The sequence below is a fragment of the Cebus imitator genome, unplaced genomic scaffold (genome assembly GCF_001604975.1).
Source record: "Cebus imitator isolate Cc_AM_T3 unplaced genomic scaffold, Cebus_imitator-1.0 Scaffold167, whole genome shotgun sequence".
NCBI classification, from domain to species: Eukaryota; Metazoa; Chordata; class Mammalia; order Primates; family Cebidae; genus Cebus; species Cebus imitator.
The window spans coordinates 2467112-2490036 of record NW_016107482.1 but is presented as its reverse complement, the minus strand read 5'-3'; the positions used below and the strand labels follow the sequence as shown (position 1 = coordinate 2490036).

The window sequence follows — 22925 nt, the reverse complement described above, 5'->3', positions numbered from 1 at the left end:
TTAGCAAGAATGAGGAACTATAAAAACTGAAGAGGAAAAGGTCAAATAATCGAAACAGGAATACCATGGTATATGCTCAACAACAGCCCCAATGATGGAAAGAAATAGCTTTGATTGCTTTTAAAAGGAAAACAGTTAAAAGATTATAACCTTTTAAACCAGTTGTCTTGATGAATCTCTAGGAATAGGTCAGTTAAATGAAATCTCTAAATACTCAGAAAGTAAGTTGACAAAACCAAAATCTCTTTAATGGAGACAGAGCTCTAATGCATTTTGGCAGCTTCATTGGGAATTAAGACTGAGCTTATAGCACAAAGAAGTAAAACCATATTGAAATTTATTCATACAACCCTGTCATCTCTCTCAGAATCCCTAGCTCCTGCTATGAATAATTTGTTCAGATATGCTTCTTAAGTATGGTATTTGAATAAATCTGGCTTTTGATTTACATTTTGTTGTTCTTTGCAAAAAAAGGAAAAGAAGGAGGGAAGAAAAAAAGAAAAGAAGGGAAGGAGAGTGAAAAAAAGAGGAGAACCAAATCAAAACCAAAAACAAGCTTTGTTCAGTTTGCTTTGGCAATGGGAGTCTCAGGTTAATTAAGGAATTATAAAGAAGCACTTTTGTTTTGATACTCATCAAAACTCTTCCTTGTATATATTCAGGCATATACAGACAATTAAGTCCAATGTGCACTAATCCCAGAACAATTCTCAAAGTTGTTTAGCTTTTTAGGTTACTATATAAACAATTTTTCATTCTTATTTTATTTTATTTTTTGTTTTGGTAATCCCATAACTTTTCTGTTAGTTTCCTATCTCTTTTTGCAAAGATAGTTTTATTAGATTTGTATCCCTGCAGATTTACTGTTGTAGATTGTGGAGTCATGTGTGGAGGTTATGTGTAATGTGACTTGAGACATCCTCAGATGTCATACTTCTGTTTAATTTCCAAATGACAATTAGTCAACCCACCATTTCCTATGAACCCTTTGACTCCTACATATTTTTGAGATACCCCAATGATTGCTAATGTGCTCTTCAAATTCATTTTGGCTGTTGCTCTTCGTCTCAGCTGGGACTCCTGCCCTTTTTGCAGTATCAGAATAGACTTCTCCAGTCTGCATTCATAATTCTCCAAAGGCTAGGCAAGACTTAACTGAAAGGCTTGGAAAACAAGGAGAAGGTGTGAAGAAAAGTAAATCAAATTACACATGGAAAGTTTTATACTGATTATTATATACTAAAGATGCTAGACCTATGCATGGAGTTCAGCCCCTGATGCCAAGCAACCCAGCTGGACTTCTCTGCTTCACCCATAGTATGATGCTTTCTTGTAAGAATTAACTAAACTGCCCCTACAGAGTGCCTTTGACCAGATATCCTGCACCCCAAAACCATGGGTACATGCAAATTTATGATAGGGGCTAAGTGAGGAGGGGCAGCATGTACTTCCCTGCAGCCCAGGCTCAGGCTCTCCCTGGGACATCCCATTGTGTCAGGCTGCACCTCACCTGAACAGGGATAGGGCTTTATTTTGGTAAAACCAAGGGGCACATTGAAGTTTTGTGATTTATTTTCTGCAAAGTAAATTTGCAATTCTTCTCTGTATATGTATGAACAAAACACTGTCAGCTTTAAGCCAGCAGTTTATCCTGGCTTCTAGTCACCAAGATTTTAAAATGTTTTGGATAAGTTGGAGAACTCAGTTCCATTATATATAAAATAGTCATAGTTTGCACATTTCTAAGACTTAATTGTTACAGCTACTATATGCTTTCTATAGCCATTAATAAAAGGTGGGTAGGCTGGGCTCAGTGGCTCACGCCTGTAATCCAAGCAGTTTGGGGAATCACCTGAGGTCAGGATTTCAAGACCAGCCTGGCCAACATGGTGAAACTGCATCTCTACTAAAAATACAAAAACTTGCTGGGCATTGTGGCGGGTTCCTGTAATCCCAGCTGCTCAGGAGGCAGAGACACAAGAATTGCCTGAACCCTAGAGGCAGATGTTGTAGTGAGCCGAGTTCGCGCCACTGCACTCAAGCCTGGGTGACAGAGTGAGATTCTGTCTCAAATAAATAAATAAATAGTGACTAAAGAGCATGGAAAGAGGAGAGACAGGAACGAGACATCCCTGAACAAGCACTACAAACAATTTCTTACAGAGAATGACTTAGACTTCCATGGACAATTTGACCCGGAATGGCACATTAACAAGAAGGAGAAGATGTATATTGAACACTAAATGAGGATTTGCCATATTCAGGAACTTACAAGAAATTGACATACTCTTTGCCTTTCATTCTTGTAACAGCTGCCTGATATACCCAGTGTTGCCATTCCCATTTCACAGAAGAGGAAACTAAGGCTTAAAGAGGTAGAGTAGCTTGCCCAGGTCCCATTGTGGTGAAGGCAAGATTGCAGCCCATCTGCTTGTTCTTCATCCTTTCTTCTCACTGCATTGCCTCTGCTGAGACACAGACATTCTGCTGCCCACCAAAGGAATCTTGTGAAGCTCTAGTTCAAGCTCAATACCCCACTAATGTATTAGAGCTTCATGTAGTGACAGTCTTATATATGCTGTATATATTTATAACTCAGTAAAATACATAACAAAATCTTACCCTCTGATAAATACTGGGGGAAAATAGTCTTCCAACAATTAAATTCACCCAATAAACACAGAATCTTATACAGGAAGCAAATATGCCCATTGATACAGCAAAGGAATGAACAAAGATGTAATTGGGAAAGGGAATGTATGTATAAATATATGAGACTTTTGCTCTAAAAACACATTCTTTTGTAAGGAAGGTCAAATATGTACACACATAGTTGTAATACAAAATAGAAAAAAAATCAAGTGCCATGAGAGACTGAGAAATAATGTGCAATGGCAGTTTAGAGGAAAGAGAGAACATGCCTCCCGAGAAGCAACAGTGTTGAGCAGAGAGGAAGTCAGTTTGCACAGGGGGACAGACCTGGGCTCACATCTCGGGTCCACTGTGGGCAACTTACCAGACTTTTACTTCTCAATTTCCTCATCTCCAAAATGTCCAGAAACAGCACAGAATATTACAAAAACTGATGTACAAACATGTACCTGGATCAATTTCTACATCCAATAAATATTATCTCTCCTCTCCTGCTTGGAGAATTATGATTGTTTCATAAAAGTGTCAGTATTTGACATGAGCCTGAAGAATAACTACAATTTAACTAAACACGTGGAACTAGCAGTAACAGTAGTTAGCATTTACATAGGCCACATACTGTGCCAAAACTTCATACTTCATACTAGAACTGTTCTAAGCAATATCTGAACACTATGTCAATATATATGTCATATTACTTAGAATAATTCTGGCATAAATTATTAGCATACATGTTAGCTAATATACATGCATATATTTATATTTCTACTCACACACACACATGGGTGCATACACACCCCGAGCTCCTCTCGCCATCCTTCTGAGAAATTCACTCTTGTCCCCATTTTAAAGTGGAGCAAATGCTAGAACAGAAAAGCTAAGTGTATGCCCGAATTTTCACATCCAGTAAGTAGGAGAGCAATGACTGAACCTAGGCAACGTACCCCGGAGTCCATCATCAACACCATGCTACAGTGCCATGTTTAGGGTCTTGGTGCCACGCAGCAAGACAGTGAACAGTATCATTTTTTTGGATTTTATACTACATTCAGAGATTGCGAGAAATAAGACTCAAAGCAGAACAGGGCCAGCTTATAAGACCTTGCAAGTCAAGCTAAGAAACTCCATGACTGTCTGGCTTGATTCAAACATTGTCAACAATGAAATCAGACCAAGTATAGAATTACCAGGCTGGATAGTCTGAAAATCATTATTTAAACTTGGGAATGAAGCAAAGCATAAACAGGGCCTGAGTGTTTCTTAACACAGCAAGGTACAAACACATTTATCCAGCATTAATTCCTTGCATTCGATATAGGGCATACAGATCTCCCTGGTATTGGTGCAGAGGAGCTGCTGGAAGCATGATTAATATCAGCAGTGGAAGCATTGTTGCAAACTATTGGAGAAGGCTAATCAATTCACAGTTCTAGGGGGTCTTTTTTTTCTGGATACGAAATACTTTAATAAATATGTTGTAAAGAACTGGAGTGAAATGCAGGTTACAACAAGCATTATTTCCACCCTTTTTTTCCTTTTTAAACAATTTATCAATTCAAAAATAGCTTGCTACTTTAAATACAGTGTCAGAGTCTTGTTTGCAATTTTATACTTTTTCAAATGAATAATTGGATCTAGAAGCTCCAGAAAGCCATGAAAATAAACAAAAATTCACTGAATTTCTTAGTTGAGTAAATTCACTGGCAATGTGAACTGGAACTTGAGATAGTTCTTTCTACATATGAATTCAATACCTCTGCCAAGCTGTTAACAACAATGATACTAATAGCAATAATGATAACAACTGTGTAATATACATTTGGGGTTAGAATACAGGCCCTCCAGTTTTGCTCTAGGCCTTTTTGTCTTCAACTATATTAATCTGTGCAGAAAAAGGGCAGTCTTAGAGTTAGATGCAGAGAATACTGAGTGCCACCTGGGCTCATACTGACCGGTAGTTAACATTGGGCATCACTGCATCTTTTTGAGCCTCAGTTTCCTGTCTTAGGACATCACTAAGATGCAATGATGAAAACGTTCAGGCATTTTTGTATAGAAGAAAAAATTAGGTGACACTCCTGTGAATAGGAGAGGACAGAGAATTTCTTTAACACTGAATTTGCATAGTGATCAAGTTTTTTCTGTTTAGATTGTGTGATTATTTGGTTCAGGTTGACAATTCTAGAGCCTTTCTGTCTTAGTCAGTTCTAGCTGCTGTAACAAATATACAATAGACTTAAACAACAGAAATGTATTTCCCATAGTTCTGGAGGCTGGGAAGTCCAAGATTAAGGTGCTGGAAGATCCAGTGTCTGTTAAGAGCACTTTTCCTGGTGTGCAGATGGCTGTTTTTTCACTGCCTCTTCATATGAGGGAAAGTCAAGAAACGAAGGGCTAGTTCTTTTTCTAGTCTTACAAAAACACTCATTCCATCACAGAGGATTCAGTCTCATGAACTAATTACCTCTCAGAATCCCCACCTCCTAATAAGAGACAGTGGCCATTAGAATTTCAACGTATGAATTTGCAGAAACATTCAGTCTATATCATCTTCTGCAAAGTCAACTTTGGAGGTCACTCCAAAAAATAAATAAATGTGTGAGTGTTTAATACATGTGATTCTTTTCACCATGGTATTGTTATCTCCATTTAATAGATGATGAAACTAAGATTCTAAAAGATGATATGAATGGCCTAAGGTGAATCATGAAATAATAGTTGGAGGTGACTTTCAAGGGGACCTCCCTTCAAAGCCCAGTGGTTTCATCTTGTACGTGTAGCCAGTGATCCAGTGACACTTATCAAGGGGGATCTAGGAATAGCAAGTGAAATGAAGAATAAAAAATCGTATCTTTGTAGAGGCATCAGCAAAACGTTGTCATCAGACTTCACATTTATCTTTAGCTCAAAGGAAATAATCTCATGATAGCAGATACCTGTGTTAAACAAAATGTTTACATTTTTGTGCTTTATTATGGACAAGCAGGAATTGCCTTTAGTGATGTTCTCTCCTTTCTTTGCACTGTCATCTATCCAAAATTCCATTGACTTTGTGGGAACAGCCATATATTCTCTATCTTCTGTGTACTTTAGCTTGTGCAGGTGCCGGGGACGCAAAATGAACCAGGGCAGTGGCCTTCAAAGTGCTTGCTGCCTAGAAGAGGAGACGAATCTAAATACAGACATTCTAGCTCCTTTGCTGATTTGCTTCCATGACAGCAAATACCATGAGGATAAACAAGGAGAGTACTTGCAGCTTAAACACAGAGGTTGGGGAAGAGCACAGCTGAGAAGGTGCTTAAGGAATGGGTTCCCTGTTGTGTTTGATACAGCAGAAGGAGGACGTGGAGAGGAGAGAAGAAATAGGAGATAATTTGGAAAGCAGAGGGCTTTACAGGGCATACTGCAAAATTTTTACTTTATCTTAAAGGTAATGAACTCACTTGTCAGATTGATTAGATGGGAGTAGCACTGGAGGCAGAACAATTGTCTGGAGGCTGCTGCAGTGATCTAGGACATAAGGAAGATGCTGGTGGTGATGGAGGAGGGGGGCCATATACCAGGTATTTACTTGGGTTTGTATTTACTCAAGGCCAGACCTCAGAGCTTACAGTAAATATCCGGTAATTCTGTCCCAATTTACCAGCCAAACTGGGAAGAGAAATTAATTCCCTTAGTGTGTAAAGATTTTTTTCCTTCCTCTCTTTATTCCACTATTTTTCAAGTGTCCCTTTGAAGAACTCAATTGCTCATTTTCCCTAGGAAGGGAAATATTCATTGCTTGGACTACTTACAAGTCAACAGAAAAAGTTGAAAGTCACCTAAGACTAAGAAAAGAAAGGGAACAAAGCAGTGAAGAAGAGAAGAGGAGATCATGATAAACTTGGGCTACTATGTGGTTTTGCCAAAGACTGACAGTGAGCTTACGTCTCCGTAGAGTGCTAGTTTAAGATCCAAATCTCAGCAAAATGAATGATTAAAAAAGACACATGATGTCTGCTTTCATGTTCCTGTTTCCAGCAGGAATCTGCTGTCTCCTCAAAGGTTCCCATTCAGGGAAGTGAAATTATCTTTGGAGAAAATTGACTACAGGACAGGCAAGTTGGGGCGTTTCTGCTGGTGTAGACATTAATCCCTGGAAGTGAGCCTGGAAAGCTTTGGGGAGGAAATAAGGATGTATCTAGCCATAATTTGTTTCTCATGAAACCGGCACCACCATTAGCCTATTCTCTGGTTAATTAAACATAAAGGATGGCAGAGACCCTACAGTCTGTAGGTAGCTTGTAGGGTTAACAAGCTGACGCTCAGAAGTTTGGAATGGCATCAAGGATAAAACATGGACTTCATATGCTGCCTAGCCACTCCTTTTGATATTTCCACCTCAAATAATTTTGGAGAGTCTGGGTAGCACAGGGCTTGTTGAACCTTGAACATTGACACTTTATTATTTGCCTCTCTGAAGCACTTTAGCCTGACACTTAAGATCCCTAAATCAACTGTGGTAGTAGAAGGAGCTCTAATCTGTAATGTCACACCAGTTTCCTCTTAAACTGGTAACATTTCATCGAGAAAATGCCTCAAAACTCCTATCCTTTGTTTTCCATCCAAAACCATGACCAGGAAGACCTCCCATTAAGACGTTTTGTTCACATTTTTGTAGAGCACTCTTCCCTCAAGATGCACCATGAAAAAATAACAGGGTATATAATGAAAAAAATTAGGGAAACCAATGCTATATATCAATTCTTCATTCAACCAGGATTTACGGGCCACCTCTTCTGCTTGCAATTTTAGGAGAAGACCCTGCTCTCATGAAGCTTAGGGTGTCATGACAGGGAGATAGACAAGTAAATGAATATATATGCATATATTTAGTTTGTCAGATGGTGATAAGTGTAGGAAGAAAAATAATGCAAGACAAGAGAAAGAAACATTGGGCTGGGAAGGAGAAAGCGATTTGGCAAGATCACCTGCTAACGCCACTGCAATGCTCACAAGCGCATAAAGGCGCCTTTTCATGTTTGTTTCTATTTTTCTCTTTGCCCCAAGGCTTTACCCTGTACACATGGGTTTGCCTCTTCCTAGCTCTGGGCCTGGCCCTTGCTGCAACATCACTCCTTAACTCCAGGTGCACTAATAGAAGGTCAGGCTCTCCTGCCGACTCCCATGCTTCAGTTCCCTAATTCATCAGCAAGAAAGTTGAAAAAGATTTCTATTTATTTTTTGAAGGGTAAAGGCATTTTTTTTAATGGAGTGTGAAAAGTCTGATTTTGCTAAGAGGGTATTTCAGTCTTTTCCAGGCATGCACCATATGGTGGAGCTGCCACATGTTGGTGTTATCTCTCTCAGTGCAGAGACAGAAACATAAATATATGACACTGATGTCAACAGTTGCTTTATTACCCCTTATACTTTTTTAATTTATTTTTATTTTTTTGAGATGGAGCCTCTCTCTGTCGCCCAGGCTGGAGTGCAGTGGCACAATTTCGGCTCACTGCAACCTCTGCCTCCCGAGTTCAAGTGATTCTCCTGACTCCGCCTCCCAAGTAGCTGGGACTACAGGCCTGTGCCACCATGCCCAGCTAATTATGTTGGCCAGGGTGGTCTCAAACTCCTGATCTCAGATGATCCCCCTGCCTCGGCCTCTCAAAGTGTTGGAATTAGAGGCATGAGCCACCATGTCCAGCCAACTACCCAGCAGAAGTCACACAAAATCCCGAACTTCAGAACAAACACAGCAATAGCAACAGAATCTTGTGACATATGCATGCCCTCAATTATGTAACAAACATTTATCTACACATGCATAATGCCTTCAAGAAGAATCACTCTTCTGGATCATATAAGACACTGGGCAATAAAGGCACGTATCTATTTGTTTCTGGGTTGATGTACATGATACCAGTTGTCATATTTTATCTTCTAGTAATAAGTGACCCGGACACTTATCATCATGATAGGCATGATGATAGACTGCATAGAAAACTTATGATTGTTCTAGGAAGGACTTTGAGAACTTCATTCAGAAACTTCATTTCAAATCAATGTTTGGTTGTTAAAGCCATAAACAGATAGAGGCCCAATGGTGATTTGAAGGTTCTTCCATGCCTGCTTTAAAATAATTTTATCAATGCCCTTTCTTTGTGCTTGTAACTCTTGATATTCAATGAATTATACTTGTATGTAAATTATTGATGGGGTAGATTTAATGCAAATAGTTCACAGGAAAGGACACTGGTTATTCAAAGTAGAAGGATGAGAAAATGGAATATAGAAGTAGTAACTTTCATGGGGCAGTGAGGGTAGTGATGCAGGTGCTCCATGGGGTGCCGCCCCTGGGGAAGGTGGGCTTTTCTCCTGGGGCCGGGTGCTGGTCAATCTGACAACATTGGAGCCTCCAGTGGGAGAGTCGCTTAATGGAAGGCATTACCCGCTGCAACCTTTACAGGTGATTAAGTAACGTCTGCTGACAAGTCCTGTTACATTCCATCGCTAGGATTAAAAAGGGATGGTTTAGGATGGGGTTCCAGGAGTGTATTAGGAGACTCTGTATTTGATAAGATTTGCATCAGAAGCCACTTTCATATGGGTAAATGGATAACAAAGTGGCCCCTGTGAGGATTCCTTCAGATTTCATTTTCTGAAATGGCTATGTCAAGTTTCAGGAGAATGACTGACAGTGAAGGTCAGAACAGGGAGACTAGGAACAAAATGTCAAGTTGGCCACTGATGGCACAGGAGCACACGTGTCACAAAAGATGTGCCAGGACTGGCTTGGAAATCAGGAAGCACCAATACCCACTAGAGGGAATTTCTACTGCCAGAGACAGAGGCATGAACAAATACATCTTTGGTGTCTTAGGTACATGACTCCAACAGAGTAAGAGGACAGAGTTGGTAGTGACTCTTGAGGGAAGGGAGAAAACATGAGCACGTGATTGTCACTAGCATAGCACTGAGAGCTGTACCCACACAGCTGGTGGGGAGATCAGACTGGAATGTCAGCTTTTCTCTAGTGTTGGCTGAAATCTTTGTGTTGTTTCTCTAATCTGGAGGTCATAACCAGGCAAAGCAAGCAGGGTGGCATGTGGTGCCAATCAGTCATTCCTCTCTTGCCAACTGTTAAGATACAACAGGATTCTCAGATAGCAATAAAATTCTGAATGGTCTTTTAAGCTAATCAAATAACTATCCCTATGAAAAAACAAGTAGATACACACATATGCACTTCTGATATAATGGACCTGTGCTCCAGACAAGGAAGGGCTGGGGAAAAGAAGAGTTCAATAGTTGAACTGTCATTTTAGTCTCCTCAAATCTATCATTTCAGAATTCCTCTCAGCTACCAGTAGTGGCCAGTGCATAACACCTATATCTCCTTTTCTTTTCTATAAATACCTGTCTGAAATCCATTTCTGCACTGATCTGAATAGCAGTTTGAAACTTTTAAGCCTGAATGGGTTTGTCAATTTTAGATTTAAGTCTGTGGTTTGCATTTTAATTACCCTTTGCCTTATTAAATGTATCTTCTTAAATTAAAAAAAAATCCTAATTACCTCTGGGATGCTACTTTCTCCTTAACTTTAGTTTGCACCCTTTTGGGGGGGACAACCCTTTAAAAGCATTTGGAAAATGTGTCATTGACACATTCCTTGCACGTGGCTCTAGGGTATCAACAGGCCATTGCTTCAGCATACACTGTCATACAAAAAAAATTTTACAATTATTTCCTATTGTAACCTGCCTCTCTTTTTTTTTTTCTCTGTGTGTCTCTCTTTCTCTCTAAGAGTATTGCTTGTATTGGTAAGAACCTACAAAATTAAATATCATCTGCATATGTATTCAATGTAACATTCACAACTTCCCTGGAGATTTCATTTTCACTATTTTCTTGATGATAAACAGAGATTTAGAAAAGTTATTTTATGTTTCTTTGTTCATTCACTTACCCAGTTATTCAGCAAGTTTCTTTATAACAGTGTGAGCAGCATTAACATGTTGTTTGTAACCTGACTGATTTTGAAACAACTGTACATATTCGGCTTGGGTTACTGAAATCCATTTCAATACACCTTTAAGAAATACTGTGCTCCATGCACTGTTCTGGGCAATGTAGATTAAAACGAGATACCATCTATATTCCCAGAGGAATTACAGTCCAGGTACCTTGCTGAGGATGACAGAGAAAGTCATTTTAGTCTATTCTCACGCTGCTAATAAAGACATACCCAAGACTTGGTAATTTATAAAAGAAAGAGGTTCAATTGACTCACAGTTCCACATGGCTGGGGAGACCTTGCAATTATCACAGAAGGTGATGAAGGACCAAAGGCACATCTTACATGATAGCAGGTAAGACAACATGTGCAGGGGAACTGCCCTTTACAAAACCATCAGATCTCATGAGACTTATTCACGATCACAAGAACAGCACGGGAAAAACCCACCCCCATGATTCAATCACCTCCCACGTAACGTGGGGATTATGGGAGCTACAACTCAAGATGAGAGTTGGATGGGGACACAGCCAAACCATAACAGCAAGGATGTTAGGATTAGCACCCAAAGCTCATCTATGTTCTCTCCCACGGCTTCCATTCACTTGGATCCTTAGGCAGCGTGGTATGTTTGGTAGAGCACCAGACTTGCAACAGAGTCTCCCTGAGAATTCCCGACATCCCCTGTCAAGGTCATTATTGCAGAATTTGGTTGTTTTCCTGTCATTTCTTGCACAGACTGTAGTTAGGCAAATTAATCACATCTGCCTAGTGGCACCCAGATACTTGTAATCTCATTGCCAGTCAAAGTCATCAGTGTAGGTCTGCTGGCTACAATAAATTCACTAAATCCAAATGAGTGGCTCTGGTGGCAGCCAGCTCAGACCCGTCCACTCTCCACTGATCAGCCCCAGCACCAACCCTACCTTAGCCTCACAGTGTCTGCCTACCCCATGACCTGCCTAATAAAGTCAAGGAAGAGCATTTGTACTTTTGTGTGACCAAAAGTTATTCCATTCATTAACCTAACAGTGTTAAACACTTAGGAATGACAGAATGGTGAAAGGGAAGGGGCTGAATGCTGATTGATAGTCTTCATTCACTTCTTGCATATTCTTCTGGGGCATCAATCCCAAGTAAGCTCTTCCTGTGATCTCCTTTCTATGTGCTTATTTTCTTTTCTAATATTCAGGCCAAATGTGGTGGAGAGTTCTCAGAATCAGAAGATGGGAGATTGAGATTCTCTTTTAAGAGGAAACTTCACTCTCTCTGTGACCATTAAACTTAACTTTTCTGAGCCTCAAGTTCTTAAACTCCAGGGAAGGAAAGACAAAATCCTGCACTGTGTTCCTGTGTAAGGATAAGATCAGGGAACAGCTTTGTTAAGAATCATATGAATGATACAAAAAAATACCATTTATCTCATAACTGCGAAAGGCCTGTGGATAAATTCAGTATATTACTACTTAAGGTTGTGGGGTGAGGGATTGGGGAAAAGAGAGAAAACAATTTTCTGAGTAGTAGTGCATATAATATCACTCAGAATTGTAAATGGAAAGAATCTGCCCTGATTTTGCAGTGTGTTCTTGCCATTGATCTCTCCAAGTCCCAGGGTTTTCCTAGCAAGGCAGAGACACTATATTAAGGGGCCACACATTGGTAAGATGCACTAGAAATTGAGAAGGATTAAATACATGTGAAGGGGTGGGAACAGGGTGTCTCTTTTAGTGAGGAAGTGGGCTGAAACTTTCCTTAATGATAAGGGGGACAAAGGGAACTAATACATGTAAAGAGCCTAGCAAGTGCCTGGCACGGAGGAAACCATTGGAAACGGTAGCTATGATGCAGCCACGGCAATTATTTGGTTGCAGAAACCTGACTCCACTTACATATGGAAGTGATTATGAGACTGAAGTAAAAGGGTCACTAGACCCTTATCAGAATCTCTATAAATCTACTCCCAGTTTCTGATCATCTTTTTGACTTAATACTTCAGATCACTTAACCTCTCCAAAATTGTTTTCTCATCTTTAAACTGAAGATAAAACAGCCTACTTACTTCACAAGAATGCTGTGATCAAATGAACTAATGAATCCTCTTCACAGTCATTCTTGGCCTCACCCTGTCAAGAGCAGTGCTGATCTGGTTTCCATCATCCGAGCTCAGATCGGCCTGGTTTAGAATTTTATATGCATGGAATCATGCTGTTTGCACTCCTTATGGCTGGATTATTTTGCTCAACTAATGTGTTGTTGTAGGGATCAGCACTTTGTTACTTTTTATTGTTGAGTAATATTCCAATCTATTAATATTCTGAATTAAATTTACTGTTTTGGTAGCCTCTAGGAGGGGAAATGTAGGTTTTTAATTTTGTTATTTTTCTTATGTACAAAGGACTAAAGCCACATTTTTTTTCTCTAAAGTCTGTTTTAACTGTGTCCCACAAGCTTTGATACAGTGTTTTTATCATCATGCCATTGTTTCTTCTTTGACCTATGTTACTTAGAAATGTGTTGATTAACTTCCAAATATTTGAGGTTTTTCTAGATAATTTATTATTGATTCCTAATTTAATTTAATCATGGTTAAAAAATAAACTGTATGGTTTTAACTAAGACCTACTTTACTGTGGAGGATATCATCTTAGTTAATGTGCTGTGTGGACTTTAAAATACTATATAATCTGCAGTTGTTCAATAGAGTAGTCTATGATTGTAAATTAGGTCAATTTTACTGATAATGTTATTTGAGTTTTTTATTTTCTTTCTGAATTTTTACCAATTTGTATAATTCCATTTTCTGTACTTTCCATCCTTTTTGTTTTTTTTACATATATTTTTCTTCTACATGCCTTGCAAATATTGAAAGATATTATTTTACCTTTAAACTAAGAACTGACTTTTAAAATGTTTAAGAAAGAAAAATAGTCTCTTCTATTTAACCATACATTTTTTATTTGATTTTTAAATTTATATGTAATACTTGTACATAGTTATGGTATGCATGTGATATTTTGATACACACACAGAATGTGCAATGATCAAGTCCAGGTATTTGGGATATACGTCAGCTCAAGCATTTATCATTTATTTGTATTGGGAATAATTCAAATCACCTTTTCTAGTTAGTTGGAAATATACAATACATTGTTGTTGTTAAATATAGTCATTCTACTGTGCTATTACACATTAGAACATACTTATTCTAACTACATGTTTGCACCCATTAGTAAATTTTGTTTCATTTCAACCTCACATACACCCTTCTTGTCCTCTGGTGAGTATCATTCTACTCTACCTTCATGGGATCAACTTGGTTTTAGCTCTCACCTATGAGTGAAAACATGTGAAATTTGTTTTTCTGTAGCTGACTCATTTTACTTAATAACCTCCAGATCCATCCATGTTGCTGAAATGACAGAATTTCATTCTTTTTTATGGCTGAATCATACATATGTTACAATTCCTCTGTTCATTCACCTATTGATGAACATACATTGATTCTATATCTTTGTTCTTGTGAATAGTACTGCAATAAACATGGGGTGCAGGTATCTTTTCCATATATTGATTTCCTTTCCTTTTGATACATTTTCACTAAGTGGGATTGAGAGAGCTCATCATCCCTTCCTTTACACCAAAAATTTCACCCGGTATCAATTTTTTTAACATGCTAAAAATGATTAATTAAAAAAGTAAGTTCACATGTAATCTGAAATTTTTAAAATGTACTGCATTTTATTAAATAAAAGTACATTTAATAAAATGATATACTACTAATTTAATTTTAACAAAAGTTAAGTTTTCTTTCTTACTATAATGCAGAAGAATATTACTCTGAACGCCTACCTCATGCATCATTCAATATTATAAGTTAACCACAAAGAGCGTCTCCACTTAGATTTTCATCATGCATGTTACATTTTAATGTCCTTACTCTTCTATAGAAAAAGTCATAAATAATGCTGACCTAATAAAAAAGAATGTCCTATATCTTGAAGCAGTGACAACTGATCACGTGCTTTCACATGTGAATACAATATGAAGAAATAGCATGGAGCAATTTCAGAGATGAATTACATCATTAGCTTTCAGAAAAATCTCTACTTTTTGTCAAGGAAAAAATAATATACTATGAATATAATCATAATCTTCCAAAAAATATTCTACTACTTTTAAGTTTATATACAAATTGTCTATCTACTAATGTTAGTTTGGAATTATTTTTTAAACTCAGCACTCTGACTTAGTGCCTGAAATATCTATGCCTGGGGTGCAGTGGTATGATTTTGGCTCACTGCAACCTCCGCCTCTCTGGTTTAAGCGATTCTCCTGCCTCAGCCCCTAGAGTAGCTGGGATTACAGGTGTGCGCCACTACGCTCAGCTAATTTTTGTGTTTTGAGTAGATAAAGGGTTCCACTATTTGGTCAGGTTGGTTTCGAACTCCTAACTTTGTGATCCACCTGCCTTGGCCTCCCAAAGTGTTGGGATTACAGCTGTGAGTCACCTGGCATCAATTTCTTAAACTTTCTTATCAGTTTTATAGCTAATAAATTATTTACTTTTTTCATGGAACTGTTTTATTTTTCCTTCATATTTGAAAGCTATTTTGTGAGATGTAGAGGCCAGTGGAAATCTTCCCCTCTTCTTTCTAAAGGTTCACTGAAAATTAACAAAGAAACAAATTAATGTAACAAATTAACAACAGGCAAGATACTAGAAAGAAAATGTGTACACATTTATTTAACATGCATGCACACAGGGGAATTGCAAGAGAATGAGGACTCAATAACCCAATGATGTCCAGATGCTTATATAGCCTTCTGCATAGGGGAAAGGGAGATGGAAGAAATGTAGTCATTTTGAAGAGCAGTATACGATGTTCAAGGAAAATGGATGGACCCACTGCTCAGACTAGTTTTAATAAATAATTCTTTTTAGGCATTGAATAGGATTAGAGATAAAGGTCATCTAGGTCCTTGGTGTGGTATTTAATTTTTAGTTTTTTTTCTCTGTAATGCAAATTGTAATCTTCCCTAATTGATTAAATTTCAGGGAGAGAATTGAAGACAATTGTGTTTCTCTTTAGTGGGTTCAGTTTCCAGGTAGATAAAAGAACTTAAGAGAATAGCCTTAACCTGTGCTTTCAAACAAAGTATTAAAAGATGGAGTGAGGAGGGGAAGGTCAGAGAGAATTGAGGCTACTTCTTTAGTTGTATGTCAGAGGGGCATGTTTCAGTATATCATTTTCTGAGCTCCAGCACTGGACATAGAATGCTAACGTTTTTCTTTCAGCATTTTTGGATTTTCATATTTTTTCCTCTGATGAGTAGTTCATTGTCATTTTTGTTGTTCACATTTTAAGTTCAACAAGTTAGATGGCTTTGGATAGGATGGTGGTTTTAATACATCAAACGGGAAAATTTTTTCTTGCTATTCATCCAGCACCTACCTTCCGGGATTGATAAGTAATGCCTTTGATCTACTGGTGAACTTGGGGAGGGGATGGTTGTAGCTTTGTTTAGATTCAATCTGCCTTTACCATTAAATGCTTTCTAGTGACTTCAAGCTACTAGCACCAGGAAGTACCTGGGACCATGCACTGTAAACTTTGGGATCTCAGAAATGTGAGACCTTGGATCTGCTTGACCATGACCCTCTAAGACTATGAAGCCATAAATAATGTGGCTCTGGGATAGTAGGACTTTGAGACTGTGAGACTGCAATAAAAAGGCTGACTCTTCTCAGAATGAGAGTCTGTGATTCCTTCTCATTGGAGCACAACATACATTAGTCAAGGGATTAACTTCTATAAAGCATTGGCAGGTCATAAAACAAATCTTTTTATCTAGAGTATGCAATCAAATTTGAAACATTGTTAATCGGAGTGTGTGTGTGTGTGTGTGTGTGTGTGTGTGTGTGTGTGTGTATGTGTGTGTGCGTGTGTGTGTGTGTGTGTGTGATATTCTATCTACAAATTATGCAGAACTCAGAAGGGGCACACAGTCATTTGAAGGCGAATAAGTTTCTATTGCACATTTGTCTTAGATAAATAATGCTATAAGCCACACATATTTACATGACTGGGGAGGTGGGATATAGTGTACACACAATCAGTAGGGAATTAAGAGTGCTGAATGGAAGTTTCCACAGTTAGGCTGTAGAAAAACATGACATATTTCACTCTATCCAAATCAATAAGAAACCACCAGAACAATCTCCCTTCCTTCCCCTATACATAACAAAGTGGAATGGATACAAGGACATTTTAAAAGAACTAAACTCCACAGGGAGGAGTCCTTTCCAGGTGAGCAGGGGTGGAGGACAGCTTCATATCTGTGCCAGATGCTAGGTTTGGGGGCAGGGCACATGGAAGAGCAATCCTGTCAAATAAAGTCATTATCCATTTGGAGGGAGAGAAAATGTTCAAACGTTTGACAAATCTGGGAGCTGAAATGTTGAATTCGAATATCAAGAAATTCCTACCCACTAAGTCATTCTTTTATGCGAGAGTTTTGCTCCAGGAGTAGCTGCAAAATAGAAAGTGAGCTTCTTCTTTCTTTATAAGCCACTTTGTGATACATAATGGTAATTACATCAATTGCCTAATTGCAGAGCTATTAGCTAGTGGGTGTTTTGTGTGTAGTAGAAGTGTCAGAGATTACGCAAGATAACCTGGATCCACAGGTGCTACGAAAATACAATCAAGGTTAAGGTTAAGCTCTTTGAAAATGAATTTCATTAAATAGACAAAATTGTCTTGCTTGATTTTCACTTTGGCCATTTGCGAAGGCAATGGATCTTCTTTTAATTGGTTGACATTGATTGCACATCAGCAAGTAGGTTTTGTCTATGAATATTAGAAGCTGAAAAGAAGACAGATGAAGATTCATAATGAAGCACACAAATCGTTTAGCTAGCTGACATCCCGTCTTAAAGATGAGGTATGATTGGGATGAGGAAGAAGTTCTGGAAAAGGATGGTGGTAATGGTTGTTCAACAACGTGAATATGTTTCACGCCCTAAATTATTTACTTTAAATTGGTTATAATGATTTTTTGTTATGCATATTTAATCCAATTAAAAAAATACTAGAAATACTAGATGTGAGTCTTTGGCTTTCACCTGCAGCCAAAAAAAAAAAAAAAAAAGCCCCCAATAAAATTGTTCATCCAAATAAAGGCTATGAAATACAATGTTAGTAGAGCAAATAGTTGTTGTGCTGTGTGTTCTTTTGATTAAAGTTCACATAGAAATGTGAAAATAAACAAGATATAAATCTGAGCTGTGTTATTTCCCTCCTGTTACAACAATGAAATTTTTGAAGAGTAGGAGACTGTAGAAATATCAGACTAATTACTAGCCAATTGGGTGATTTGGAGATTTTTTTCCTTTCCCTTTTCTCTTTCAAGGCTTCTTCTTCTTCTTCTTCTTTTTTTTTTTAATCTGCAAAATGGTGATAATAATGATAATGGAAAGTGCTTAGCATAGTGACTGGCCTCAATCAATGGTAACAATTACTTCAACAAAATCTTTTCCTTCTAAAAGCAGATAGTCAGTTACCTTCCTTTCCTTACTGATTGCAAACATTAGGAACATGGGAATTTAATTGTATTGTGAACTTTGTAAAGCTTTTAGGTATGATGTCTCAGGACTTGCTAGGATTGCTTTATTCATAAAATTTTTAAAAGGAATTTCTTAAAGAATAATGTAAAATATTTCTGAAAAAAAAAACACACGATGCAGGATTTTCCTCCAAGTCAGATTTCATTTGAAATACGGGAGAAATTGGATATGTTCTTAGTAAGAGTTTGTAGAGTAACAAATACGGGTTTCCACTGAAATTACATGATATCACAAACCTCACTGGCTCTCTTTCTTCTCTGCAGACCTTTGCAGGAAATATGAATGCGGACAGCGTGGTGCACCACAAGCTATTGCACTCAGTGAGAGCCCGGTTTGTTCGCTTTGTGCCCCTGAAATGGAATCCCAGTGGGAAGATTGGCATGAGGGTCGAGGTCTACGGATGTTCCTATAGTAAGTACCCACAGGTACCTTTTATGATTGCTGAGTGTGAGTGGTACTGTCTACATGACATCAGTTTATCTACATTGAGATTGACAATTCATCTTATTTTAAAGTTATTTCTAGACTTTCGTATGCATATGTAAAAATGTTCAATTCAACCCCAAAGTAGAAAAAACATTCTTCTTAGGGCTAAATGAATTCAGCTGTGATGGTGTGATAAAGACTCAACAAAACATTCAAAATTAATAACTCAGGGAATTCAGTAACAATTTGTCCTTTGCAGTTAAAAAAAATATTAGGTTTACTTCTTCCCCGGATGTGGCGTAAGGTATTATAAAGTCTTCTCTGACTTGCTTTCCCAGAGCTATGAGAGAAAAGCATTCACCTCTTGACTTGTTCTAGAACAAGTTCTAGAAGATGAGGAGAAAGAACAACTAAATGTAATTCCCAAAATGCTTTCTCCTTGAAATGATGTCCTTCATCCATTCATCTGTGAATTGTTTGTACTAAATTTGAAATTAGAGCTCTATCTTGCACACAAAGAAGATTATAAACATGGTTAGAACTAGTGATCACTCTATAGTAAGGTTAAAATTATTCCAGGAAGGTTTCCATCCCTATAATTCTTTCTTGCAGGCTTTATACTGAAACCTAAAATTGCATAATAATAAATTGGTTTTCCGCCTTAACCAGTGACATATTCTGCTTATGTGCTAAAACCCAATGACCCTCATGCATAAACCCATTTGATCACTAACACTTTCATCCAGACAGGTTCAATAGATTCCTGTTTTGAGCTGCAGGAGCATCTAATGAGTGACATGTTTCTCTTGATTTCCATAGTGAGATCAGCTGTATCAGAATCAATAGAAGTGTCGCCTAGAAAATGCATTTCCCTCACCCCATCTCACACATACTGGATTCTAATTTCTGAAAATGGAGACCCAAAAAGCTGAATGTTTACAAATTCTCCAAGTAAACTTCGGGCACAGAGGTGCTAAAAATAAAGCCCTGCGCATTGGGAATTTACTGCTAAAATGACTGTATTTATCTTGAACAAGCACTTTCGGAAAGAATGTGGTTTAGAACAGATGCATCAACAAACCATTAGGCCCAGGAGGGACTGTCTTCCACTCTAAACTTTGTATGATAAAGCACAGAACACCTACAAGGGTGTATGTGTCTTATCCTGGGATCTCTGGGGCATTAAAATTCTCTTGTTACCTCCTCTTTGATAACAATTTGTCACTGCTAGGAGATTATTTTTAAATACAGTATGAAGCTTTTATGCTACAATTGAGTTTGTTAGTATTACTACACCAGCCATCTATTTTGATCTAAGAATCTTGACTCTTTAACATGTCCTTATCCTTTTGCTTTTTCTCATTCTGTTCAGTTGTACTTATTTTTCATGTCCATTGTTAACTCACACTGTTTCCTTGCACAGAAAGTCACAGAATCGAGTTACATCACAGGCTGCAGGGCTGAAAGATGTCTTTTAGCATCTTCTGGTGATGGACTCCTTTGAGAATCTGATGAGGAGCACTTTACTCAGAAAAATGATCATGATAACATATACCTTTTCTACAGTATGAGAAGGTTCAGAGGTCTGCCAAAGCCCAGTTCTAGGCCGAGGGAAAACTCCCAACTTTGTGATAACAGAGTCTACCTCTCTCTATGTAAGCTCCAGGTCGAGCACATCCTTCAATGGGATAAACTGCCTTCAGGGAAACCTCACCAGTGGTGGAAAGTTAACAACCTTGGGGAGTTGTCGGATACAGAATGTTTTTCCCTCTGATGTGCCTCAAGCAGGCACCCTATAATCCTCAATCACTAGTGCTGATGCTTTGGTACTTTTTTTCCTTTGCGGGAACAAAATTTCAAAAAATGAATGTATCTTTCTGTTTCCATCTAAAACCAATGCGTTAGTATGCCTTTTGAACCCAATTCTCCCTTTCAGTATTATCATATTTCTTATTTGACTGGATTGTTTCTTTTCTTTCTGTTCCTTTTTTTTTNTTTTTTGAGATGGAGACTCACTCTGTTGCCCAGGTTGGAGTGCAGTGGTGTGATCTCAGCTCATTGTAACCTCTGTCTCCCACGTTCAAGCGATTCTCATGCCTCTGCTTCCCAAGTAGCTTGGATTACAGGAGTGCACTACCTAGTTTTTGTATTTTTAATAGAGAAGGGGTTTCACCATGTTGACCAGGCTGGTCTTGAACTCCTGACTTTGTGATCCACCCACCTTGGCTTCTCAAAGTGCTGGAATTACAGACGTGAGTCACCACCCTCAACCTTGACTAGATTGTTTCTAGAAACATAAAATCTTGCTGTAAGCACTACCAAACAAAACAACAAAAACCCATGGTCCTATGTAGAAACTACGTCTCCTTTTCTTCCTCTCTCCTCTTCACAGAATGGCTTCTCTCTAAAACTTCTTCCTAGTTGCCCTCCCCGCCTGCTCACCTCCCTTCACATTGCAGCTGATTCCAGTCAATACTGTGAAATGTGATGGGCAGTTTATCGTGTCAACTTGGCCAAATGGTCCCCTGTTATCCAAACAAACACTAATGTAGTCACTGCTGTGAAATGCTTGGTGTCTACAATCATTTGACTTTAGGTAAAGGAGATTATACTAGGAAATCTGAATGGATCTAATTCAATCAGTTGAAATGCTTCAAGAGCAGAACTGAAATTTCCCTGAGAGAGAAAAAGTTTCACCTGTTGGACTGTAGCTTCAGATCCTGCCTGAGAGTTTCCAGCCCACCCTATGTCCTTCAGGTGTGTTTAGCCACACCCACAATTGTATAAGCCAATTCTTTGGAATTAATCTCTTAATATTTATAAGCATCCTACTGGTTCTGTTTCTCTAGGGAAACACCAATGCAGAATGCTCTAGAGAAACTACTTTTCTCAAGATCACCAGTGACTCCCAAGAAGCCCAATTCAGTGGACGCAATGTTTCTTAATTCACTCAAACTCTCAGCAGAATTTGGTTCAAAAAGCTATGCACATATTTTTAAAACTTGTCTTTTCCTCCTATCTCACTTGCTAATTGGCCATCTCAATTCTTCTACTAGTTTTCCATCTACACTCCATGCTTTGCTGAATTTATGGTTTTGTACATTTAAACACATCTACATAATAGTCACCCCACATCTGTATCTCATGGCCTGACCTCTGAGATGATGTATGCAGTTGCCTACTTGATATTTCCACTTAAAGTATAGTAGATCTATCAAACAGAATATAGCAAAATGGAACTCCTGATTAGTGGCGCCCTCAGCAACTTTCTTCTGTACCACTCCTCCCCATCTCAGTAACCGGTATCAGTCTCCATTCACTTACCTATGCAAAACTCTAGGAAACAGCCTTGGTTCTTCCCTCTCTATAACTTTAAGTCCTGTGCAACTTACCCACAGCTCATGGTACCTCTGTCACTTCCTTCCTCTTAATCCTCCTAAAATGTGTCCTAAATCCATGTGCTTCTCCCACCTTTGTAAGTAGAAGCCTCTGTCAGTTCTCACCTGGAGTTGTTAAGCAGCCTCCTTTCTGGAGTTCCTGCTTCCACGCCACAACCTCCCCAAAACCATTTTTTACACAGTCACCGAAATATTCTTTATAAAGAAGAATAAAAGCACATCACTCCCCTACCTGACTCATGTAAAATAAAATTGAGATTTCTTACCAGAAAATAAAAGTCTTTGTTGAACAATTGTTCCCAGAACTTACAGGGATGACTCCTTCTGACAATGTGATTCTTAATTATAATGTCACCTTCTTGGAGTGACACTTCTTCCTCTAAAGTCAGCTGCCTTCTTGTGCACCCACCATTAGCCCATGATTATATACCCATGGTTATATGCCCATGGTTACATGATGTGCTGTCATTTGCTTTGTGGTCTCTGCCATAAACCAGAATCTCATTGGTTGGGTTTTGCTTACTTGTTTCTTGTTTGCCTACTGTAGTACCTGCACGGGAATATAAGTACCATGAGACCAGGCACCTTGTCTGCTAACAGTCAGCAATTAATTGGCACAAAAAGGCAATCAATAAGTACATGTTGAATGGATACATAGATATATCAGTCCAACCTCACTCTCTCAGCTTAGGCAACCAGGTTCATCTGGAATCACTTGGTTTTAATAAACCTGTTGTCATTTCTAAGAAACTAATTTTGTGTCTATGGGCTTAATAATCAAAGGTTTAGTTGAGTATGTTGCTAGAGATGGGTAGAATTATTACA

General features: G+C 38.4%; 1 protein-coding gene across 1 annotated transcript in view; it reads left to right on the top strand.

The window, feature by feature from the left end:
- Positions 1–22925, top strand: part of CNTNAP5 (contactin associated protein family member 5) — an 865582-nt gene that overhangs the window by 353954 nt on the left and 488703 nt on the right. Inside the window, exon 4 of the mRNA XM_017544214.2 lies at positions 18540–18687. Coding sequence (XP_017399703.1) covers positions 18540–18687 — 148 coding nt within the window. The remainder of the gene's footprint in view (positions 1–18539; positions 18688–22925) is intronic.